General features: G+C 46.4%; 1 protein-coding gene across 1 annotated transcript in view; it reads left to right on the forward strand.

Annotated features, from left to right (window-relative positions):
* Positions 1-3,751: 3,751 nt before the first annotated feature.
* LOC140120739 (L-gulonolactone oxidase-like) overlaps positions 3,752-27,342 on the forward strand; it is an 88,529-nt gene continuing 64,938 nt past the window's right edge. Inside the window, exons 1-3 of the mRNA XM_072139691.1 lie at positions 3,752-3,900; positions 20,097-20,198; positions 20,899-21,024. Coding sequence (XP_071995792.1) covers positions 3,898-3,900; positions 20,097-20,198; positions 20,899-21,024 — 231 coding nt within the window. The 5' untranslated portion in view covers positions 3,752-3,897. The remainder of the gene's footprint in view (positions 3,901-20,096; positions 20,199-20,898; positions 21,025-27,342) is intronic.

Below are 27,342 nucleotides of genomic sequence, written 5' to 3' on the forward strand. Positions count from 1 at the left end.
CTGCTCTGTTCTCCTCCTTGACCTGTCCTCGGCTTTTGACACTGTTGACCCTTCTCTCCTGCTGCAGACGCTTTGTTCTCTTGGTATCACTGACCGGGTCCTCTCCTGGATCTCCTCATACCTTTCCAACCAGACGTTCAGTGTCTATCACTCTCACACCACCTCTTCACCTCGGCCCCTCTCTGTTGGTGTCCCTCAGGGCTCTGTCCTAGGCCCCCTGCTCTTCACCATCTCCACCTCTGGTCTGGGACAACTAATTAAGCCCCATGGCTTCCAATACCATTCATATGTAGATGACACACAGACCTATATTTCTGGTCCAGATGTCTCCTCTCTTCTAGCCAGAATTCCAGACTGTCTGTCAGCCACATCCTCCTCCTTCTCTTCCAGTTTTCTAAAACTTAACATGAACAAAACAGAACTCATGATCTTATCTCCACCTAACAGATCCGTCCCACCAGACCTGACCGTGACAATTCATGGCACTCTCCCTGGTCCCTAAAGTCTGTTGCCTTGTGGTCATCTTTGACTCTGCCTTATGCTACAACCTGCTGTCTCCATCTCAAGAACATGTCTCGCATCTGACCCTTCCTCAATGCAGAGTCTACAAAATTACCAGTCCATGTCCTCATCGTCTCTCGCTTGGACTACTGCAACACTTCTCTGAACGCTGCCTGATTTCACTCCTGACTCCTGTCTTGCATCAATTCCACCACAATTGTCTGTCTCCTGCTGATTTTGTTGTGGGCTGCAGATGGTTAGTTTTGATGGACAGATGCCTTCTCCACTCATATCATCCCCTCTGCTGTTCTGTTTTCTGTTTGGGTTAGATGCAATCAGGGTTGGTTCAATCAGGTCTGGACCAAGATTCTGACATCCCATCAGAAATTCATGTGCCCCCTTCCTGATTCTTGCTAGAAGTATTTTCTGGAGCTTTTTCACTATTTCAGTGTTGATTTACTTTGCTTTCTCTAATCTTTTCTCCCCTCCTTATCTTCCGACTCTTTCTTTACCTGTAATAGTCTTCTTTGTTTTACAAATTTTGATTCAAACTTCTTCCTGTGTTCTGTTTTGTCCTGTGTTGTCTCTGTGTTTTACTTTCAGGAGGAGATCATCAACTAGTGGTCACCAACCATCTAGGGTAGGCTCGGCAAGTAGGTAGGGACAGCTGGGTGAGTTTACCATTAGGATTTACTGTCTGTGTCTTCCCTTTCTTTTTCCCTTGGTTGTAGGTCCCTTATCAGTAGCATTACAGAAGGGCTACATCAGGTCCTTTAGTATCCACGTAGCACCAGCCCCGTCGAAAGTATCAGACCTCCTGCCCTGTCACTGGCTATGGTGGAGAGGGTGCATGTGTGCCCTTAGTCGTCCAGTACAGTGCCAGTTTTTTTCCAATAAAAATTTCCAGTTTCCCGACAGCTGCCCCCCCCTTGATTTGCCGCCTAAGGTGCTGCACCCTCAGCACTTGGTGGAAAATAAGGACCTGCCCATGATCTGTAATCCACTGTGGAATATAATGGTGCATTATAAAATTAATATTTATTATCATTTATTACTATCCCTAGACAGAGAGCTCAGGTTCATTGGACGAAATCTACAAAGACTAGATAAAGTTGCATTAACTTGAAGCAAAGTTGCATGTTGGTGCCATTGGATGCAGAACAACATTTTTGATACCCCCTCCCCCCAATGTCAGAATATCTTCACTCTCATAAATTTCTATGGTTAGGTGACACTTTTAACAGATCTTTTCTCATCCAGAGCTGCATTCATAATTCTGCTGAGGGAATTTGGGGCGTTCACCTCTCGGATACATTTAGCTTCCCGGTCACGGCCCACATTCTTCATTTACTTAGTAAATCTTTACTCTGCTAAATTGAAAAGATATGAAGAAGTTTAAGCTGATTGAAAAGACGTCGCCGCTTCGCCTTCCTGCAGCTTGAACAATTTTTCCATTTACAAATTGTATTATTGCGGCTAATCCGGATGTAAGCTCCGAGCCTCTATTCTGTGGTGCAAATGTAAAATCCTTACCCTGAATGGAGCGCAGATCGGGATCTCGTTCTACTGGATACAATCAGGATGTAACAATGCGCCAAATGTTGTCGGGAAGAGTTGTGTCTGATTGTCGGGTTGTTAGGACATGGATCCTGCTGTAATGAAGTAAAGTACTTGGGGGTCAATATCAGGAGCTCTGGATTATGCTACAATGTGTCTTTCTTAAAGGGAAACAATCACTAATTTTTACCCCACTAAACTAACACTGGTAGAGTATAAAATGTCTAGAATTCCTTCTTTATATTAAAGGAAATCTCCCATCCAAATCCATCATGATGAACCAGGGACACTTACTCATCGATCCAAGCCCCGTGACTGTGGTATCATCTTATATTTGTTATCCAGGGCCTTCTGCCTTCTAAAATCAGCTTTTATAAATATGCTTATGAGTCAGAAGGGCTCTGGGTGGCACTAACAGAGCCCCCCCCATGCTGTAGATTCACAGTCTGCCACACTGTGCCATCCTCCACCTGCTCCCTCAGCACTTCCCCCTCCCACTGGAGGAGGAGGGTAAGATAGTATAACAACCTGTGAAGACAGAGCAATAATCCTGGAACCTAATTTGTTAAAAACTTTATTTTCGTAATATGTAAATTACCTGCAGAGGCTCCTGGGGCGTGTCCTAGCCTGGCCGGGCATCGGGAGCTGAGGCTACTCCACACCCCAGCAGCCTCTGCGGGTAATTTACATATTACTCAAATACACTTTTTAACAAGTTAGATTCCAGGATTATTACATTACAGATTAGGGCAGAGGCAGCAGGAGGAATCTACCATCACATCTACATCTGATAGAAGATTCCTACTGGTAGGTTTCCTTTAAGGCTGAGTATTCCGGGGAATATTAAAGTTCCTCCTGGGTTTACCCCCATTAAAAATGCTCCCATTAATACTTAAGCTACGTAGTCCTCACATGTGCGAGCCAGAGCCCCCACTAGAGTTCACAAAGTCCCTCATGGTGGCCACTAATTCTCAGGGCAGTAGTAGGAAGTGGTGGCAGCCAAGACAAGTCTACTGTCACGGTTACTTTTATCTATTTAGTTGCAGAATAAGGGCAGTGATTTGAACATTTGCCCCAGGGGAGGGCAGGTCTATTTACAGCCTCTACAATGGCCACTCACCATCTACCCGAAACATTGGAGATGACTTGAATGCCGCCCAGCTATTTGGATGGTCCTCGTTGTTGAGAGCACCTCTCGGAGGGCGTCTACTGGCCCTGAGTAGTGCGGCGCTGATGGTTACATCCCTGTAATATTGTTTCTAAACTGCTTGACCTGAAATTTATCATCAATAAGTAGCAACTTATTTGTTCTCTTCTGTGGACAACGGTCTTCAGATCCTTCAGTCATCGATAGAGACTCTTATCAGCAGATGTGCAAACACCGTGATACATCTTCTGATAAACGATCCCATAATCTACATTCAATAGAGCAGAGCCCCGTCCTGGGGACTTCCAGCCTCCGGAGTGGTAACATCTCATCAGATATTTTGACATTACACAATATTTTACTTTCTCGAGTCGAGAGTCTGGATATTTATCAAAGAAGCTGCTATCATTAAAAAGCCATTTTGGTGAAAGATGGAGCCAGTGTGGGGAATCCCTGTAGATATGGGCCACTGGCTCCCAGACAGTTACACATTACCCTGCTCGTAATGTGCGCCATGAATCTGTAACTCAGGTTCCTGGAAGTGTTACAGAACATGTGCTTAGTCAACAACCTCATGCCACCTGATAAAATACCCAAGAGAGGAAGGACGCGCTCTCTTACTGTCACCGGACAGTCCCGATAACGGAGTCAGGAGACGTGGACCTGGTTAAGGAAGAAATCCTAGAGCAACAATGGTAAGTGATGCTACCATATTCATGGGACCCGTGTAGCCTAATTTTGGTGGAATTGTATCACCATCTACTCTAACGCCAACTCTTCCCAAAGGTTGATGGAGAAAGTCAGGAAGTTCTGGATGTTGAATTTCTAAAGCTTTTGTTTCTAGAGAGTTGAGCCACCACAAATAGAAGTTGGCCAAATTTTAATGGAACTGTCCAACCGACTACTGAGCATCAAAGAAAGTCTACTCTATCAGGCAGATGTGGGAAAAAAAATCAGAATTGGGGATGTTGGAACTGTCCGACCAGTTACTGTGTATCAGAGAAAGCCAATTCTCTCCATAATTCGATACTGGAGAAAGTCATGATTGGGTATTTTGTATTTCAATATTCTCCATCCTTTACTTTTGGGAGAGATGAACTTCCATGAGTAGGTGGTTGTTGGTTGAATTTCAATTGTAATTGTCCAATCGTGGAATTGTCCCACCAATGTTTTGGATCGCACATGTCGGATTTTTAATTTTCCTGAATGTTTGTTGTCTACCTAATAAAATATCCAAGAGAAGAAGAAACTGAATTCTGATTCTCCGCTTCTATCTCATTGGTTGGTGGTGGCCCAACTAGTAGAACCTTCATGGGACCAGCGTAAAGATTTTGATACACATTGGGACACATTTATTAAAGTGTTTGCGCCACTTTTCTGTCTGACGTTGCACTAAAAAGAACATGGTAACCGCTTGCACATGTATTTATAAAGTGTCTGCGCCAGTTCCGTGTCCCGGCTTCACTGTGTCCGACAAGACACAAAATCCCAAAAGGGACGTTCTAGTGTCGATTTGAGCCGTGTGCCACCTGTATTTCGGCAATGATATTTTTTGGCACTCCATATTTTTCAGAGCTTCTATTTTCGTATAAAGAATCCAATATATAAATATGACGTTTTGGTCCGGAAAGGACCTTCATCTGATACGGATTTTGTAGAAATAGATGAAATGGACCTCTAAGCCTGCAGTGAAGCCATTCAAAGTGATGTTGGAGGAGCCCCTGGAGGAGAATCCACTCCTGTCCGAGGAATCCTGATGAAGGTCCTTTCGGGAATCGAAACGCCATATTTATATTTTGGATTGTTTATACGTAAATAAAATATAGAAGCATTGAAAAATATTGAGTGGCAAAAATTCGAATTTCTTAGTGTTGGGGTTGGGCCCCTTTTTTGGCCCCAATTACTACTACCTGGACTTAGTGCTGTATAATTTTTGTTTATTACATATATTACAGTGACTCAGCAGAAATGTGGCGACACCCGTTAATCTAGGTGTACCAAAGAAAAACTGGTGCATTTAGTTTAAGCACAATCGGCGTGTGCAGAGTGCGCCACTAATCAATCATCTGCACATTAATGGGGCACATAGGGGGACATTAATCATAGTCTGTTAGACTGTTTTGAGCGGCTTTTTTCGCAAAAATCTGGCGCACGGCAAAGTTCGGCACTCAGTGAGTCCCTGCGCCTTATCTGACACAGTGGGGCACATTTACTTACCCGGCCCATTCGCGATCCAGCGGCGCGTTCTCTGCACAGGATTCGGGTCCGGCTGGGATTTAAGATGGTAGTTCCTCCGCCGTCCACCAGGTGGCGCTGCAGCGCCGAAAATAATCTTAACGCCCCGGAATGCACCATCCCATAGAAGGTGAAGGTGAGCGCTCCCCAAGCGACACATTTTCGGTTTTTAAATGCGGCGGTTTTTCCGAATACGTCGGGTTTTCGTTCGGCTACGCCCCCCCGATTTCTGTCGCGCGCATGCCGGCCCCGATGCGCCACAATCCGATCGCGTGCGCCAAAAACCCGGGGCAATTCATGTACAAGCGGCGCAAATCGGAAATATTCGGGTAACACGTCGGGAAAACGCGAATCGGGCCCTTAGTAAATGACCCCCAGTGAGTGCGTCCTATACAGATGTTTGCACGGGATCTATCACTAATTTGCGCCTAAAAAGGTGCAAAATAGGCGCAAAAATGCCCCTACTCTGAGCAGCTGCACTTCCAAAAAAAAATCACTTTACATCACTAAAAACATAAATTTTAGGTTCCAAAATGAAAAATTCCCTCTATGCAACATGGAAAATCCTTCAGAGCAGTTTTATAATGTAAAATTTCTCCAGTAACGACTTCATCATTGTCTATGGGATCATCTCTGGGAGTGATTATTGTCTTATTGTACAGATCTGAGAATATTATCAGTCTCCATTTCATATAAATTATAATAACAAAGGAAAAGACTCATTTCAGCAAGAATTTTTTTTTTTTCCATCTCTGTAACTTTTAGTCCCTGCAGTTACATCACAATGATAGTTTTTGTGCAGAGATGAAGCCCTGAACGTTCTGTCACATTTTCTCAGTCTCCTTTCATTATTGCTCACAAATGAGATCTAACAATTTGAGACAAATATGGCGCTAATTTTGGCGCAAATGAATGGGACATGCGACAATTCCAAAGTGCATTTACTAAGGCAGAACCAGATCCATCATAGATCAGGAGCCAAAAAGAAGAGCAAACCAGGCGCAAAAACAGGCGAACCTGAGACCCCCTATGACTAATGTCCCCCATAGTGCCTTACTGCATCAGTATTGATAAATCTTGGCCACTATGTTGAATTTAACCAAATTTTGGGGGAACTGTCCAACCATCTAATTTGTAAAGTTAAACGCCAACCGTCCCTGATGGTGGATGTTGGAGAAAATCAAAATTGGACAGGTTGGGTTTAAATTTTTCGGATCCAGAGATTAGATATCTTGGAAGGTGTCCATACACATTAAGTGAATTTTTGTCCAATTTTGGTTGAACTGCCCAATCATCTACTGTGTCTGGGGGAAGGCAAACTCTTCTTAAAGGTAGAAGTTGGAGAAATTAGCATCAGACATATTGGAATATAATGGGGCACATTTACTTACCCGGTCCTGTCGCGATCCCCGAGGTGCGTTTTCCGACGAGGATGAAGTCCTGCGGACCCTTAGTAAATGAGCCCCAATATCTCTGATCCTCTACAGGAAAAGCACCCACAAAAGGTGCTCATGTACCTTAGGAGAATTGTGGTTGAATTGTCCGACCATCTACTGTGTGTGGGGAATGACGACTCCTATGAAGCCAGATGTTACAGAAATTAAAGGGGTTGTCCTGGGATTGAAAACAACAATTTCAAAAACTCCCCCTCACAACCAGTGGCTTTGCGTGGTGTCGCAATGAAGCTCCATCTTTATAAAGCTGAGCTGCAATACCGACACAAACCATGTGGTGCTAAAGTAGAGAGCAGCCATGTTTTTTAACCTCCGGAAAACCCCTTTAAGGATTGGGCATCTGGAATTTCAGTATTCTTGATTTTTTTGTAATCTAAGGAGATCAGCCACCACCTTTCATTCTCAAACACCCCCTGAATGAGGATAGAGACCCCCAAGCACATCTTGGGTTGAGTTCTGACCATGTATGACTAGATGTAAGGATGGAAACCATTCGTCATGTAGTCAAGTGGTAAGAAAGGTGAAAGAATGAAGTCGTGGTCACAGGTCATCCCTGGTTGTGCAATTTTTTTCACATTTTTTGTGACCTACGAACAGTAGTGCAGCAGTTGTAGTTATAGTAACGTGCCGCTAGCCTTGTATACACCGGTGTTGCGGTGTATAACTGTATATGATTGCCCCCCGGTGTTGTGGTGTATAACTGTATATGATGCCCCCGGTGTTGCGGTCTATAACTGTATATGATTGCCCCCGGTTTTGCGGTGTATAACTGTATATGATTGCCCCCGGTGTTGCGGTGTATAACTGTATATGATTGCCCCCGGTGTTGCGGTGTATAACTGTATATGATTGCCCCCGGTGTTGCTGTGTATAACTGTATATGATTGCCCCCGGTGTTGTGGTGTATAACTGTATATGATTGCCCCCGGTGTTGCAGTGTATAACTGTATATGATTACCCCCGGTGTTGCGGTGTATAACTGTATATGATTGCCCCCGGTGTTGCGGTGTATAACTGTATATGATTGCCCCCCGGTGTTGTGGTGTATAACTGTATATGATTGCCCCCCGGTGTTGTGGTGTATAACTGTATATGATTGCCCCCGGTGTTGTGGTGTATAACTGTATATGATTGCCCCCGGTGTTGTGGTGTATAACTGTATATGTTTATCCCCCGGTGTTGCGGTGTATAACTGTATATGATTGCCCCCGGTGTTGTGGTGTATAACTGTATATGATTACCCCCGGTGTTGTGGAGTATAACTGTATATGATGACCCCCGGTGTTGCGGTGTATTACTGTATATGATTGCCCCCGGTGTTGTGGTGTATAACTGTATATGATTACCCCCCGGTGTTGCGGTGTATAACTGTATATGATTGCCCCCGGTGTTGCGGTGTATAACTGTATATGATTGCCCCCCGGTGTTGTGGTGTATAACTGTATATGATTGCCCCCCGGTGTTGCTGTGTATAACTGTATATGATTGCCCCCCGGTGTTGTGGTGTATAACTGTATATGATTGCCCCCGGTGTTGCTGTGTATAACTGTATATGATTGCCCCCCGGTGTTGTGGTGTATAACTGTATATGATTGCCCCCGGTGTTGTGGTGTATAACTGTATATGATTGGCCCCGGTGTTGTGGTGTATAACTGTATATGATTGGCCCCGGTGTTGCGGTGTATAACTGTATATGATTGCCCCCGGTGTTGCGGTGTATAACTGTATATGATTACCCCCCGGTGTTGTGGTGTATAACTGTATATGATTGGCCCCGGTGTTGTGGTGTATAACTGTATATGATTGGCCCCGGTGTTGCGGTGTATAACTGTATATGATTGCCCCCGGTGTTGTGGTGTATAACTGTATATGATTACCCCCGGTGTTGCGGTCTATAACTGTATATGATTGCCCCCCGGTGTTGTGGTGTATAACTGTATATGATTGCCCCCGGTGTTGTGGTGTATAACTGTATATGATTGCCCCCCGGTGTTGCTGTGTATAACTGTATATGATTGCCCCCCGGTGTTGCGGTGTATAACTGTATATGATTGCCCCCGGTGTTGCGGTGTATAATTGTATATGATTGCCTCCGGTGTTGCGGTGTATAACTGTATATGATTGGCCCCGGTGTTGTGGTGTATAACTGTATATGATTGCCCCCGGTGTTGCGGTGTATAACTGTATATGATTGCCCCTGGTGTTGCGGTGTATAACTGTATATGATGCCCCCGGTGTTGTGGTGTATAACTGTATATGATTGCCCCCCGGTGTTGTGGTGTATAACTGTATATGATTGCCCCCCGGTGTTGTGGTGTATAACTGTATATGATTGCCCCCCGGTGTTGTGATGTATAACTGTATATGATTGCCCCCGGTGTTGTGGTGTATAACTGTATATGATTGCCCCCCGGTGTTGTGGTGTATAACTGTATATGATTGCCCCCCGGTGTTGTGGTGTATAACTGTATATGATTGCCCCCGGTGTTGTGGTGTATAACTATATATGATTGCCCCCGGTGTTGCGGTGTATAACTGTATATGATTGCCCCCGGTGTTGCGGTGTATAACTGTATATGATTGCCCCCGGTGTTGTGGTGTATAACTGTATATGATTGCCCCCGGTGTTGCGGTGTATAACTGTATATGATTGCCCCCCGGTGTTGCGGTGTATAACTGTATATGATTGCCCCCCGGTGTTGCGGTGTATAACTGTATATGATTGCCTCCGGTGTTGCGGTGTATAACTGTATATGATTGCCCCCGGTGTTGTGGTATATAACTGTATATGATTGCCCCCGGTGTTGTGGTGTATAACTGTATATGATTGCCCCCGGTGTTGCTGTGTATAACTGTATATGATTGCCCCCCGGTGTTGTGGTGTATAACTGTATATGATTGCCCCCGGTGTTGTGGTGTATAACTGTATATGATTGCCCCCCGGTGTTGTGGTGTATAACTGTATATGATTGCCCCCGGTGTTGCGGTGTATAACTGTATATGATTGCCCCCCGGTGTTGTGGTGTATAACTGTATATGATTGGCCCCGGTGTTGCGGTGTATAACTGTATATGATTGCCCCCGGTGTTGCGGTGTATAACTGTATATGATTACCCCCCGGTGTTGTGGTGTATAACTGTATATGATTGGCCCCGGTGTTGTGGTGTATAACTGTATATGATTGGCCCCGGTGTTGCGGTGTATAACTGTATATGATTGCCCCCGGTGTTGTGGTGTATAACTGTATATGATTACCCCCGGTGTTGCGGTCTATAACTGTATATGATTGCCCCCCGGTGTTGTGGTGTATAACTGTATATGATTGCCCCCGGTGTTGTGGTGTATAACTGTATATGATTGCCCCCCGGTGTTGCTGTGTATAACTGTATATGATTGCCCCCCGGTGTTGCGGTGTATAACTGTATATGATTGCCCCCGGTGTTGCGGTGTATAATTGTATATGATTGCCTCCGGTGTTGCGGTGTATAACTGTATATGATTGGCCCCGGTGTTGTGGTGTATAACTGTATATGATTGCCCCCGGTGTTGCGGTGTATAACTGTATATGATTGCCCCTGGTGTTGCGGTGTATAACTGTATATGATGCCCCCGGTGTTGTGGTGTATAACTGTATATGATTGCCCCCCGGTGTTGTGGTGTATAACTGTATATGATTGCCCCCCGGTGTTGTGGTGTATAACTGTATATGATTGCCCCCCGGTGTTGTGATGTATAACTGTATATGATTGCCCCCGGTGTTGTGGTGTATAACTGTATATGATTGCCCCCCGGTGTTGTGGTGTATAACTGTATATGATTGCCCCCCGGTGTTGTGGTGTATAACTGTATATGATTGCCCCCGGTGTTGTGGTGTATAACTATATATGATTGCCCCCGGTGTTGCGGTGTATAACTGTATATGATTGCCCCCGGTGTTGCGGTGTATAACTGTATATGATTGCCCCCGGTGTTGTGGTGTATAACTGTATATGATTGCCCCCGGTGTTGCGGTGTATAACTGTATATGATTGCCCCCCGGTGTTGCGGTGTATAACTGTATATGATTGCCCCCCGGTGTTGCGGTGTATAACTGTATATGATTGCCTCCGGTGTTGCGGTGTATAACTGTATATGATTGCCCCCGGTGTTGTGGTATATAACTGTATATGATTGCCCCCGGTGTTGTGGTGTATAACTGTATATGATTGCCCCCGGTGTTGTGGTGTATAACTGTATATGATTGCCCCCGGTGTTGTGGTGTATAACTGTATATGATTGCCCCCGGTTTTGCGGTGTATAACTGTATATGATTGCCCCCGGTGTTGCTGTGTATAACTGTATATGATTGCCCCCGGTGTTGCGGTGTATAACTGTATATGATTGCCCCCGGTGTTGTGGTGTATAACTGTATATGATTGCCCCCCGGTGTTGTGGTGTATAACTGTATATGATTGCCCCCCGGTGTTGCTGTGTATAACTGTATATGATTGCCCCCGGTGTTGTGGTGTATAACTGTATATGATGACCCCCGGTGTTGCGGTGTATAACTGTATATGATTGCCCCCGGTGTTGCGGTGTATAACTGTATATGATTGCCCCCCGGTGTTGCGGTGTATAACTGTATATGATTGCCCCCCGGTGTTGCGGTGTATAACTGTATATGATTGCCCCCGGTGTTGTGGTGTATAACTGTATATGATTGCCCCCGGTGTTGCGGTGTATAACTGTATATGATTGTCCCCCGGTGTTGTGGTGTATAACTGTATATGATGACCCCCGGTGTTGCGGTGTATAACTGTATATGATTGCCCCCGGTGTTGCGGTGTATAACTGTATATGATTGCCCCCCGGTGTTGCGGTGTATAACTGTATATGATTGCCCCCCGGTGTTGCGGTGTATAACTGTATATGATTGCCCCCGGTGTTGTGGTGTATAACTGTATATGATTGCCCCCGGTGTTGCGGTGTATAACTGTATATGATTGTCCCCGGTGTTGCGGTGTATAACTGTATATGATTGTCCCCGGTGTTGCGGTGTATAACTGTATATGATTGCCCCCGGTGTTGCGGTGTATAACTGTATATGATTGTCCCCGGTGTTGCGGTGTATAACTGTATATGATTGCCCCCGGTGTTGCGGTGTATAACTGTATATGATTGTCCCCGGTGTTGCGGTGTATAACTGTATATGATTGCCCCCGGTGTTGTGGTGTATAACTGTATATGATTGCCCCCCGGTGTTGCGGTGCATAACTGTATATGATTGCCCCCGGTGTTGCTGTGTATAACTGTATATGATTGCCCCCCGGTGTTGTGGTGTATAACTGTATATGATTGCCCCCCGGTGTTGTGGTGTATAACTGTATATGATTGCCCCCGGTGTTGTGGTGTATAACTGTATATGATTGCCCCCCAGTGTTGTGATGTATAACTGTATATGATTGCCCCCGGTGTTGTGGTGTATAACTGTATATGATTGCCCCCGGTGTTGCGGTGTATAACTGTATATGATTGCCCCCGGTGTTGCTGTGTATAACTGTATATGATTGCCCCCCGGTGTTGCGGTGTATAACTGTATATGATTGCCTCCGGTGTTGCGGTGTATAACTGTATATGATTGCCCCCGGTGTTGCGGTGTATAACTGTATATGATTGCCCCCCGGTGTTGTGGTGTATAACTGTATATGATTGCCCCCGGTGTTGTGGTGTATAACTGTATATGATTGCCCCCGGTGTTGTGGTGTATAACTGTATATGATTGCCCCCGGTGTTGCGGTGTATAACTGTATATGATTGCCCCCGGTGTTGTGGTGTATAACTGTATATGATTGCCCCCGGTGTTGCGGTGTATAACTGTATATGATTGCCCCCGGTGTTGCGGTGTATAACTGTATATGATTGCCCCCGGTGTTGCGGTGTATAACTGTATATGATTGCCCCCGGTGTTGCTGTGTATAACTGTATATGATTGCCCCCAGTGTTGCGGTGTATAACTGTATACGATTACCCCCGGTGTTGCTGTGTATAACTGTATATGATTGCCCCCGGTGTTGTGGTGTATAACTGTATATGATTGCCCCCCGGTGTTGCGGTGTATAACTGTATATGATTGCCCCCGGTGTTGCGGTGTATAACTGTATATGATTGCCCCCCGGTGTTGCGGTGTATAACTGTATATGATTGTCCCCGGTGTTGCGGTGTATAACTGTATATGATTGCCCCCGGTGTTGCGGTGTATAACTGTATATGATTGTCCCCGGTGTTGCGGTGTATAACTGTATATGATTGCCCCCCGGTGTTGCGGTGTATAACTGTATATGATTGTCCCCGGTGTTGCGGTGTATAACTGTATATGATTGCCCCCGGTGTTGCGGTGTATAACTGTATATGATTGCCCCCGGTGTTGTGGTGTATAACTGTATATGATTGCCCCCCGGTGTTGCGGTGTATAACTGTATATGATTGCCCCCGGTGTTGCGGTGTATAACTGTATATGATTGTCCCCCGGTGTTGCGTTTATAACTGTATATGATTGCCCCCGGTGTTGTGGTGTATAACTGTATATGATTGCCCCCGGTGTTGCGGTGTATAACTGTATATGATTGCCCCCGGTGTTGCGGTGTATAACTGTATATGATTGCCCCCGGTGTTGCGGTGTATAACTGTATATGATTGCCCCCGGTGTTGCAGTGTATAACTGTATATGATTGCCCCCGGTGTTGCGGTGTATAACTGTATATGATTGCCCCCCGGTGTTGTGGAGTATAACTCTATATGATTACCCCCCCGGTGTTGCGGTGTATAACTGTATATGATTGCCCCCCGGTGTTGTGGAGTATAACTGTATATGATTACCCCCCCGGTGTTGCGGTGTATAACTGTATATGATTACCCCCGGTGTTGCGGTGTATAACTGTATATGATTACCCCCGGTGTTGCGGTGTATAACTGTATATGATTGCCACCGGTGTTGTGGTGTATAACTGTATATGATTGCCCCCGGTGTTGCGGTGTATAACTGTATATGATTGCCCCCGGTGTTGCGGTGCATAACTGTATATGATTGCCCCCGGTGTTGCGGTGTATAACTGTATATGATTGCCCCCGGTGTTGCGGTGTATAACTGTATATGATTGCCCCCGGTGTTGCGGTGTATAACTGTATATGATTGCCCCCGGTGTTGCGGTGTATAACTGTATATGATTGCCCCCGGTGTTGCGGTGTATAACTGTATATGATTGCCCCCGGTGTTGTGGTGTATAACTGTATATGATTGCCCCGGTGTTGCGGTGTATAACTGTATATGATTGTCCCCCGGTGTTGTGGTGTATAACTGTATATGATGACCCCCGGTGTTGCGGTGTATAACTGTATATGATTGCCCCCGGTGTTGCGGTGTATAACTGTATATGATTGCCCCCCGGTGTTGCGGTGTATAACTGTATATGATTGCCCCCCGGTGTTGCGGTGTATAACTGTATATGATTGCCCCCGGTGTTGTGGTGTATAACTGTATATGATTGCCCCCGGTGTTGCGGTGTATAACTGTATATGATTGTCCCCGGTGTTGCGGTGTATAACTGTATATGATTGTCCCCGGTGTTGCGGTGTATAACTGTATATGATTGCCCCCGGTGTTGCGGTGTATAACTGTATATGATTGTCCCCGGTGTTGCGGTGTATAACTGTATATGATTGCCCCCGGTGTTGCGGTGTATAACTGTATATGATTGTCCCCGGTGTTGCGGTGTATAACTGTATATGATTGCCCCCGGTGTTGTGGTGTATAACTGTATATGATTGCCCCCCGGTGTTGCGGTGCATAACTGTATATGATTGCCCCCGGTGTTGCTGTGTATAACTGTATATGATTGCCCCCCGGTGTTGTGGTGTATAACTGTATATGATTGCCCCCCGGTGTTGTGGTGTATAACTGTATATGATTGCCCCCGGTGTTGTGGTGTATAACTGTATATGATTGCCCCCCAGTGTTGTGATGTATAACTGTATATGATTGCCCCCGGTGTTGTGGTGTATAACTGTATATGATTGCCCCCGGTGTTGCGGTGTATAACTGTATATGATTGCCCCCGGTGTTGCTGTGTATAACTGTATATGATTGCCCCCCGGTGTTGCGGTGTATAACTGTATATGATTGCCTCCGGTGTTGCGGTGTATAACTGTATATGATTGCCCCCGGTGTTGCGGTGTATAACTGTATATGATTGCCCCCCGGTGTTGTGGTGTATAACTGTATATGATTGCCCCCGGTGTTGTGGTGTATAACTGTATATGATTGCCCCCGGTGTTGTGGTGTATAACTGTATATGATTGCCCCCGGTGTTGCGGTGTATAACTGTATATGATTGCCCCCGGTGTTGTGGTGTATAACTGTATATGATTGCCCCCGGTGTTGCGGTGTATAACTGTATATGATTGCCCCCGGTGTTGCGGTGTATAACTGTATATGATTGCCCCCGGTGTTGCGGTGTATAACTGTATATGATTGCCCCCGGTGTTGCTGTGTATAACTGTATATGATTGCCCCCAGTGTTGCGGTGTATAACTGTATACGATTACCCCCGGTGTTGCTGTGTATAACTGTATATGATTGCCCCCGGTGTTGTGGTGTATAACTGTATATGATTGCCCCCCGGTGTTGCGGTGTATAACTGTATATGATTGCCCCCGGTGTTGCGGTGTATAACTGTATATGATTGCCCCCCGGTGTTGCGGTGTATAACTGTATATGATTGTCCCCGGTGTTGCGGTGTATAACTGTATATGATTGCCCCCGGTGTTGCGGTGTATAACTGTATATGATTGTCCCCGGTGTTGCGGTGTATAACTGTATATGATTGCCCCCCGGTGTTGCGGTGTATAACTGTATATGATTGTCCCCGGTGTTGCGGTGTATAACTGTATATGATTGCCCCCGGTGTTGCGGTGTATAACTGTATATGATTGCCCCCGGTGTTGTGGTGTATAACTGTATATGATTGTCCCCCGGTGTTGCGTGTATAACTGTATATGATTGCCCCCCGGTGTTGTGGTGTATAACTGTATATGATTGCCCCTGGTGTTGCGGTGTATAACTGTATATGATTGCCCCCGGTGTTGTGGTGTATAACTGTATATGATTGTCCCCGGTGTTGCGGTGTATAACTGTATATGATTGCCCCCGGTGTTGCGGTGTATAACTGTATATGATTGCCCCCGGTGTTGCGGTGTATAACTGTATATGATTGCCCCCGGTGTTGCGGTGTATAACTGTATATGATTGTCCCCGGTGTTGCGGTGTATAACTGTATATGATTGTCCCCCGGTGTTGCGGTGTATAACTGTATATGATTGTCCCCCGGTGTTGCGTTTATAACTGTATATGATTGCCCCCGGTGTTGTGGTGTATAACTGTATATGATTGCCCCCGGTGTTGCGGTGTATAACTGTATATGATTGCCCCCGGTGTTGCGGTGTATAACTGTATATGATTGCCCCCGGTGTTGCGGTGTATAACTGTATATGATTGCCCCCGGTGTTGCAGTGTATAACTGTATATGATTGCCCCCGGTGTTGCGGTGTATAACTGTATATGATTGCCCCCCGGTGTTGTGGAGTATAACTGTATATGATTACCCCCCCGGTGTTGCGGTGTATAACTGTATATGATTGCCCCCCGGTGTTGTGGAGTATAACTGTATATGATTACCCCCCCGGTGTTGCGGTGTATAACTGTATATGATTACCCCCGGTGTTGCGGTGTATAACTGTATATGATTACCCCCGGTGTTGCGGTGTATAACTGTATATGATTGCCCCCGGTGTTGTGGTATATAACTGTATATGATTGCCCCCGGTGTTGTGGTATATAACTGTATATGATTGCCCCCCGGTGTTGTGGTGTATAACTGTATATGATGCCCCCGGTGTTGCGGTGTATAACTGTATATGATTGCCCCCGGTGTTGTGGTGTATAACTGTATATGATTGCCCCCGGTGTTGCGGTGTATAACTGTATATGATTGCCCCCGGTGTTGCGGTGCATAACTGTATATGATTGCCCCCGGTGTTGCGGTGTATAACTGTATATGATTGCCCCCGGTGTTGCGGTGTATAACTGTATATGATTGCCCCCGGTGTTGCGGTGTATAACTGTATATGATTGCCCCCGGTGTTGCGGTGTATAACTGTATATGATTGCCCCCGGTGTTGCGGTGTATAACTGTATATGATTGCCCCCGGTGTTGCGGTGTATAACTGTATATGATTGCCCCCGGTGTTGCGGTGTATAACTGTATATGATTGCCCCCGGTGTTGCGGTGTATAACTGTATATGATTGCCCCCGGTGTTGCGGTGTATAACTGTATATGATTGCCCCCGGTGTTGTGGTATATAACTGTATATGATTGCCCCCGGTGTTGTGGTGTATAACTGTATATGATTGCCCCCGGTGTTGCTGTGTATAACTGTATATGATTGCCCCCGGTGTTGCGGTGTATAACTGTATATGATTGCCCCCGGTGTTGCGGTGTATAACTGTATATGATTGCCCCCGGTGTTGCGGTGTATAACTGTATATGATTGCCCCCGGTGTTGCGGTGTATAACTGTATATGATTGCCCCCCGGTTTTGCGGTGTATAACTCTGTATGATTGCCCCCCGGTGTTGCGGTGTATAACTGTATATGATTGCCTCCGGTGTTGTGGTGTATAACTGTATATGATTGCCCCCCGGTGTTGTGGTGTATAACTGTATATGATTGCCCCCCGGTGTTGTGGTGTATAACTGTATATGATTGCCCCCGGTGTTGCGGTGTATTACTGTATATGATTGCCCCCGGTGTTGCGGTGTATAACTGTATATGATTGCCCCCGGTGTTGTGGTGTATAACTGTATATGATTGCCCCCGGTGTTGCGGTGTATAACTGTATATGATTGCCCCCCGGTGTTGCGGTGTATAACTGTATATGATTGCCCCCGGTGTTGCGGTGTATAACTGTATATGATTGCCCCCGGTGTTGCGGTGTATAACTTTATATTATTGCCCCCGGTGTTGCGATGCCTCTGAGCGCGGTGTAGATCGTATGTCTCCGGGTCGCTGTATGATGTATGTGCAGCGCCTCCTGTCATGCTACAGGTTTATGGCTGTACCGGTGACTTATGTCCTGTGCGGAGCGGTGGGCCGCGGACCCCCATCACTTATCCCGCCTGTTATATACATACAGCGTACACCATTGATTTTACAATCGGCGGTGATTGGCAGAGTCTTTCTACATCGATAGTTAATCTTCGGAGCTGTCACGGGGATATTGCAGGTGAAGCTTTCATACGAGTGGCCGAGGTCTAATGTAATTACTGAGGGGGGGGGGGGGCGGGGGACCCCTTAAAGGGGAACGTCCAAGAGTAACGTCCATATGATAAACATTACTGACACAATCTGCTGTGCAGACATGAAGAGGGACGCTGCGCCCTGTGATACTGCTGACGTGCTAGACTTGGGTGTCTTTTGCATGCAATACCGTCCCTGACCACATGGTGCGCTGTCTAAGAAAATGGGGCAGATTTACTTACTCGGTCCATTCGCGATCCAGCGGCGCGTTCTTTGCACTGGATTCGTGTCCGGCCGCTATTTATTAAGGCAGTTCCTCCGCCGTCCACCAGGTGGCGCTGCTACGCTGAAGTTCCCTGGAACGCACTGGAATACACCGGCTTGGGCTGAGTGAAGGTAAGTGCAAGCTCCGCGACACATTTTTTTTTTAATGCGGCGGTTTTTCCGAATCTGTCGGGTTTTCGTTCGGCCACGCCCCCGATCTCCGTCGCGTGCATGCCGGCGCCGATGCGCCACAATCCGATCGCTTGCCCCAAAATCCCGGGGCAATTCAGGGGAAATCGCCGCAAATCTGAAATATTCGGGTAACACGTCGGGAAAATGCGAATCGGGCCCTTAGTAAATAACCCCCGATGTGTCCATGAGCTTTACAGGGCACCAAGTGGTCACATTCTAATACACAGCAGAGCGGCACCTAGTGGTAGTGTGTTACTGTAATAACCTACTCCTTTACCATAGTCACATCCAGAGCTTCAGGCACATCCACAGCTCCAGAAACATTCAGAGCTGCAGGCACATCTACAGCTCCAGATACATCCAGAGCTGCAGGCACATCCACAGTTCCAAATACATTCTGAGCTGCAGGCACATCTACAGCTCCAGATAGATCCAGAGCTGCAGGCACATCCACTGTTCCAGATACATCCAGAGCTGCAGGCACATCTACAGCTCCAGATAGATCCAGAGCTGCAGGCACATCCACAGCTCCAGATACATCCACAGTTCCAGATACATCCAGAGCTGCAGGCACATCTACAGCTCCAGATACATCCAGAGATGCAGGCACATCTACAGCTCCAGACACATCCAGAGCTGCAGGCACATCCACAGTTCCAGATACATCCAGAGCTGCAGGCACATCCATGGCTCCAGATGCATCCAGAGCTGCAGGCACATCCACAGCTCCAGATACACCCAGAGCTGCAGGCACATCCACAGCTTCAGATACACCCAGAGCTGCAGGCACATCCACGGCTCCAGATACATACAGAGCTGCAGGCACATCCACAGCTCCAGATTCATCCAGAGCTGCAGGCACATCCACAGCTCCAGATACATACAGAGCTGCAGGCACATCCACAGCTCCAGATTCATCCAGAGCTGCAGGCACATCCACAGCTCCAGATACATACAGAGCTGCAGGCACATCCACAGCTCCAGATTCATCCAGAGCTGCAGGCACATCCACAGCTCCAGATACATACAGAGCTGCAGGCACATCCACAGCTCCAGATTCATCCAGAGCTGCAGGCACATCCACAGCTCCAGATACATACAGAGCTGCAGGCACATCCACAGCTCCAGATTCATCCAGAGCTGCGGCCACGGTTATGTTTTTCTCTTTTCGTTGTTTGTATAACTCCGCACATGACCATCATATACTCCCGTCACATCCAAAGCTGCAGTCTCATTGTGTTGGTGTCACCACAGCATTGTCCAGATTTTTTGGTTCCTTCATCCAGAATTTAGTTTGCAGAAGGTTGAGATAATAATAGTCGCCTTTTGCCTCTTTCTAATCAAATAGCACAACCGGATCAGCTCTGCTACATCTGTGCAATGTTACGCTTCCAATGATTTTTTTTTCTATTCTAGGTGTTGGGTCGGGGAGGATACAAATTCCAAAACTGGGCTCAGACTTATGGATCGACCCCTGAACTTTACTTCCAGCCAACCAGTGCTGAAGAGGTGAAAGAGGTGAGCACAGGGACATGGGGAGAGCGCCCCCTGGTGTCTGATCCTGGGCAATTCTCATGGAAACTTCTGATCTGCAATTCTGTACAGTCCCTGATTATCCACATTTCATACTGTGCACATGTCCTCACACTGCTGTGCACTGTGCAGTAAGCTGCTCAACAGCCCCACATGTCAGACAAGTGGAAGTCTGCTAATAGAAAACTGTAACAGCCACTCAGACTCGGGGGGGGGGGGGCAACTATATGCAGTGAGATAAGAGCAAAGCAGTGTGAGGACACATCCCCAATCCTGGAATATAAATCCATATATCACAGTCCTGCTGCTACAAACAACATACACAAAGGTTTGATTATACATTTCTCAAAGGATCAATAATTAATGCTGGATGCAGAGAGCACAGAGCACAGCAGTGTGAGGACATAGTCCCAATGCACTTGGAAAAACTACACTCCTGAAACATAACACCATATATCACAGTCCTGCTGCTACTAACATACAAAAGGTCTGATTATACATCCCTGTGATGTATTAGCCATTCATAGGAGGTGTAATCCTCAGATTCCAAAGATGTGATCCAGACATAATCCATCCCATAACTTTCCATGACAAACATTCCTTTGTTCCAGTGTCCCTATGACAACACTTACTGTCTGATGAAAGTGAAATGGTGAGTAATGAGATTCCTGTGCTTCTTCCTCAGATCCTGGATTTGGCGCGGCAGAGGAGTAAGAGGGTGAAGGTGGTAGGTGGGGGGCACTCGCCCTCGGACATCGCCTGCACTGACGATTTCATGATTCGGATGGATAAGATGAACAGAGTATTGAAGGTACAAATCCATGTCACAACTTCACATACGTAGTACATAGTACACAGCTCCACATCCATAGTACATAGTACACAGATCCACATTCATAGCACATAGTACACTGATCCATATCCATAGTATACAGTACACAGCTCCACATCCATAGTACATAGTACACTGATCCATATCCACAGTACATAGTACACAGCTCCACATCCACAGTACATAGTACACAGATCCACATCCGTAGTACATAGTACACAGATCCACATCCACAGTACATAGTACACAGATCCACATCCGTAGTACATAGTACACAGATCCACATCCACAGTACATAGTACACAGATCCACATCCACAGTACATAGTACACAGATCCACATCCATAGTACATAGTACACAGATCCACATCCGTAGTACATAGTACACAGCTCCACATCCATAGTACATAGTACACAGATCCACATCCATAGTACATAGTACACAGCTCCACATCCATAGTACATAGATCCACATCCATAGTACATAGTACACATATCCACATCCATAGTACATAGTACACAGATCCACATCCATAGTACATAGTACACAGCTCCATATCCATAGTACATAGTACACAGCTCCACATCCATAGTATATAGTACACAGCTCCACATCCATAGTACATAGTACACAGCTCCACATCCATAGTACATAGTACACAGCTCCACATCCATAGTACATAGTACACAGCTCCACATCCATAGTATATAGTACACAGCTCCACATCCATAGTACATAGTACACAGCTCCACATCCATAGTACATAGTACACAGCTCCATATCCATAGTACATATTACACAGATCCACATACATAGTACATAGTACACAGATCCACATCCGTAGTACATAATACACAGCTCCACATCCATAGTACATAGTACACAGATCCACATCCGTTGTACATAGTACAGAGATCCACATCCATAGTACATAGTACACAGCTCCATATACATAGTACATAGTACACAGATCCACATCCATAGTACATAGTACAGAGATCCATATCCATAGTACATAGTACACAGCTCCATTTCCATAGTACATAGTACACAGCTCCATATCCATAGTACATAGTACACAGATCCACATCCATAGTACATAGTACATAGCTCCATATCCATAGTACATAGTACAGAGATCCACATCCGTTGTACATAGTACACAGCTCCATATCCATAGTACATAGTACACAGTTCCACATCCATAGTACATAGTACATAGCTCCACATCCATAGTACATAGTACACAGATCAACATCCTTAGTACATAATACACAGCTCCAAATCCATAGTACATAGTACACAGCTCCAAATCCATAGTACATAGTACACAGCTCCACATCCATAGTACATAGTACACAGCTCCAAATCCATAGTACATAGTACACAGCTCCACATCCATAGTACATAGTACACAGCTCCAAATCCATAGTACATAGTACACAGCTCCACATCCATAGTACATAGTACATAGATCCACATCCGTAGTACATAGTACACAGATCCACATCCATAGTACATAGTACACAGATCCACATCCATAGTACATAGTACACAGCTCCATATCCATAGTACATACTACACAGATCCACATCCATAGTACATAGTACACAGATCCACATCCATAGTACATAGTACACAGCTCCAAATCCATAGTACATAGTACACAGCTCCACATCCATAGTACATAGTACACAGCTCCAAATCCATAGTACATAGTACACAGCTCCACATCCATAGTACATAGTACACAGCTCCAAATCCATAGTACATAGTACACAGCTCCACATCCATAGTACATAGTACATAGATCCACATCTGTAGTACATAGTACACAGATCCACATCCGTAGTACATAGTACACAGTTCCACATCCATAGTACATAGTACACAGCTCCATATCCATAGTACATACTACACAGATCCACATCCATAGTACATAGTACATAGCTCCATATTCATAGTACATAGTACACAGATCCACATCCATAGTACATAGTACACCGATCCACATCCATAGTACATAGTACACAGATCCACATCCATAGTACATAGTACACAGATCCACATCCATAGTACATAGTACACAGATCCACATCCATAGTACATAGTACACAGATCCACATCCATAGTACATAGTACACAGATCCACATCCATAGTACATAGTACACAGATCCACATCCGTGGCATTGTTATGGGGGCACTGTGGATGGCATTGTTATGGGGGCACTTCTACCCCTTAGGAAGTCCCCCATTTAGGGGACGGAACGTGTGGGGATCCCTCCACCTCCTTCACACCAGTCATAGCACCCTAAGGCTATCTGACATGGGATCCCGACTGAGACTTCTCTGACGTACACTTGAACATGTAAAGTATTGAGACCAGTTCACACTTAGGACTTACCTCTGTTGACCATTTATTTTTTCTACATCAGGTTCTGTGTATTGTTCAGGTTTCTACTCAGCATTGACTCTGATTACTGGGGATTATTGGTGCTTTTGGAGAACTGTTATAGTGCAGGAGGTGGAGCTCTTGGAGGACTGTTATAGTGCAGGAGGTGGAGCTCTTGGAGGACTGTTATAGTGCAGGAGGTGGAGCTCTTGGAGGACTGTTATAGTGCAGGAGGTGGAGCTCTTGGAGGACTGTTATAGTGCAGGAGGTGGAGCTCTTGGAGGACTGTTATAGTGCAGGAGGTGGAGCTCTTGGAGGACTGTTATAGTGCAGGAGGTGGAGCTCTTGGAGTACTGTTACAGTGCAGGAGGTGGAGCTCTTGGAGTACTGTTACAGTGCAGGAGGTGGAGCTCTTGGAGAACTGTTATAGTGCAGGAGGTGGAGCTCTTGGAGGACTGTTATAGTGCAGGAGGTGGAGCTCTTGGAGGACTGTTATAGTGCAGGAGGTGGAGCTCTTGGAGGACTGTTATAGTGCAGGAGGTGGAGCTCTTGGAGGACTGTTATAGTGCAGGAGGTGGAGCTCTTGGAGGACTGTTATAGTGCAGGAGGTGGAGCTCTTGGAGTACTGTTACAGTGCAGGAGGTGGAGCTCTTGGAGTACTGTTACAGTGCAGGAGGTGGAGCTCTTGGAGAACTGTTATAGTGCAGGAGGTGGAGCTCTTGGAGGACTGTTATAGTGCAGGAGGTGGAGCTCTTGGAGGACTGTTATAGTGCAGGAGGTGGAGCTCTTGGAGGACTGTTATAGTGCAGGAGGTGGAGCTCTTGGAGGACTGTTATAGTGCAGGAGGTGGAGCTCTTGGAGGACTGTTATAGTGCAGGAGGTGGAGCTCTTGGAGGACTGTTATAGTGCAGGAGGTGGAGCTCTTGGAGGACTGTTATAGTGCAGGAGGTGGAGCTCTTGGAGTACTGTTACAGTGCAGGAGGTGGAGCTCTTGGAGTACTGTTACAGTGCAGGAGGTGGAGCTCTTGGAGAACTGTTATAGTGCAGGAGGTGGAGCTCTTGGAGGACTGTTATAGTGCAGGAGGTGGAGCTCTTGGAGGACTGTTATAGTGCAGGAGGTGGAGCTCTTGGAGGACTGTTATAGTGCAGGAGGTGGAGCTCTTGGAGGACTGTTATAGTGCAGGAGGTGGAGCTCTTGGAGGACTGTTATAGTGCAGGAGGTGGAGCTCTTGGAGTACTGTTACAGTGCAGGAGGTGGAGCTCTTGGAGTACTGTTACAGTGCAGGAGGTGGAGCTCTTGGAGAACTGTTATAGTGCAGGAGGTGGAGCTCTTGGAGGACTGTTATAGTGCAGGAGGTGGAGCTCTTGGAGGACTGTTATAGTGCAGGAGGTGGAGCTCTTGGAGTACTGTTATAGTGCAGGAGGTGGAGCTCTTGGAGGACTGTTATAGTGCAGGAGGTGGAGCTCTTGGAGGACTGTTATAGTGCAGGAGGTGGAGCTCTTGGAGGACTGTTATAGTGCAGGAGGTGTTTTGCCAGTTCTCCTCACAGGGAATTCTGGCCAATGAATTTACTAATGTACTTGGTATAATTTTAATTGTTTTTCATCTCTTTCTTGTCTGTTTCGGGATACAAATAATTTTCATGTTTGCCTTTTTGTTACCTCAATAAAGTGATATTGTATATTGTCAGATGACACATCCCTTGCTCTTCTGTATATATTGATTCTAGTTTTGATGTGTTGACAGATACGTCTTGTGACAGAATTTGATATGTAACTGGTGGTTGTGCACAGTCCATTTTTTGAATTTGTTATGGGGGCACTGTGTCTGTCACTTTTATGGGGGACTGTGTACGTTACTATTATGGGGGCACTGTGGATGTCAGTGTTATGAGGGCACTGGGGATGTCAATGTTATGGGAGCACTGTGTCTGTGTTATGGGGGCACTGTGTTTGTGTTATGGGGGCACTGTGGGTGTTACTTTTATGGGGGACTGTGTACGTTACTATTATGGGGGCACTGTGGATGTCAGTGTTATGAGGGCACTGGGGATGTCAATGTTATGGGAGCACTGTGTCTGTGTTATGGGGGCACTGTGTTTGTGTTATGGGGGCACTGTGGGTGTTACTTTTATGGGGGACTGTGTACGTTACTATTATGGGGGCACTGTGGATGTCACTGTTATGGGGACACTGGGGATGACACTGTTATGGGGGCACTGTGGATGTCACTGTTATGGGGGCACTGTGGATGTCACTATTATGGGGGCACTGTGGATGTCACTGTTATGGGGGCACTGTGGATGACACTGTTATGGGGGCACTGTGGATGTCAATGTTATGGGGGCACTGTGGATGACACTGTTATGGGGACACTGGGGATGACACTGTTATGGGGGCACTGTGGATGACACTGTTATGGGGGCACTGGGGATGACACTTTTATGGGGGCACTGTGGATGTCAATGTTATGGGGGTACTGTGTCTGTGTTATGGGGCCATGTGGATGGCATTGTTATGGGGGCACTGTGAATGACACTGTTATGGGGACACTGTGGATGACACTGTTATGAGGGCACTGGGGATGACACTGTTATGGGGGCACTGTGGATGACACTGTTATGGGGGCACTGTGGATGACACTGTTATGGGGGCACTGTGGATGACACTGTTATGGGGGCACTGTGGATGTCAATGTTATGGGGGCACTGTGGATGTCACTGTTATGGGGGCACTGTGGATGTCACTGTTATGGGGGCACTGTGGATGTCAATGTTATGGGGGCACTGTGGATGTCACTGTTATGGGGGCACTGTGGATGACACTGTTATGGGGGCACTGTGGATGTCACTGTTATGGGGGCACTGTGGATGTTATTGTTATGGGGGCACTGTGGATGTCACTGTTATGGGGGCACTGTGGATGTCACTGTTATGGGGGCACTGTGGATGTCACTGTTATGGGGGCACTGTGGATGACACTGTTATGGGGGCACTGTGGATGTCACTGTTATGGGGGCACTGTGTCTGTGTTATGGGGGCACTGTGAATGTCAGTGTTATGGGGGCACTGTGGATGTCACTATTATGGGGGCACGCTGTCTGTGTTATGGGGGCACTGTGAATGTCAGTGTTATGGGGGCACTGTGTCTGTGTTATGGGGGCACTGTGTCTGTGTTATGGGGGCACTGTGAATGTCACTGTTATGGGGGCACTGTGAATGTCACTGTAATGGGGGCACTTTGTACGTTACTATTATGGGGGCACTGTGGCTGTCAGTGAAGGATATGCATCATGTATACAATACTTATATCAGTCTTGGTCCGGTTCTCCAGTCCGGTGACTGATGACTTTGGCTTCTCACAAGACGCTGATAATTTTTTAGCTTAATCTGCAAAATAGAAAAATGCAGAATAATTGCAGAGAGTAAATAGTGATGTGATCGATGGCGGCCGGAGCGGGTGTCTCATAGTCAATATCTAATCCAATAACAAGTCCACGTATCCAGAATCCTCTCCTTCTAGCAGAATGTATCTGCCTCCTGACACATAACCGAGGATTAGTGGAAAAATAACAAAATCTGAACTTTTTTTAACAGTATAAACTATGAACTTGCCACCACCTGACTTCTAGTGCGGCCAAGTGCCAACAAGGTCCAGGAAAACAGGGCCAGGGGGGTCTCATCAGGGCCAGCGGGGAGATGCAAGAAGAGGGGGAGGCTGCAGTATAGTGAAGGGACCCCCTGTATGTGTGAGGCTTGTAGATAGGAGCCAGGTTGGCTCTGCTGCTTAGGCAGCAATCTCCATGCATGTACCCAGAAAGACCCAGGAGCTTGGAATGAGCCCCTATTTGCACAGATCATTCCAAAGCATGCTGAGCTTCCAACCAATCACAGCCTGGGCTTC

The sequence above is a fragment of the Engystomops pustulosus genome, chromosome 3, assembly GCF_040894005.1.
Source record: "Engystomops pustulosus chromosome 3, aEngPut4.maternal, whole genome shotgun sequence".
NCBI classification, from domain to species: domain Eukaryota; kingdom Metazoa; phylum Chordata; class Amphibia; order Anura; family Leptodactylidae; genus Engystomops; species Engystomops pustulosus.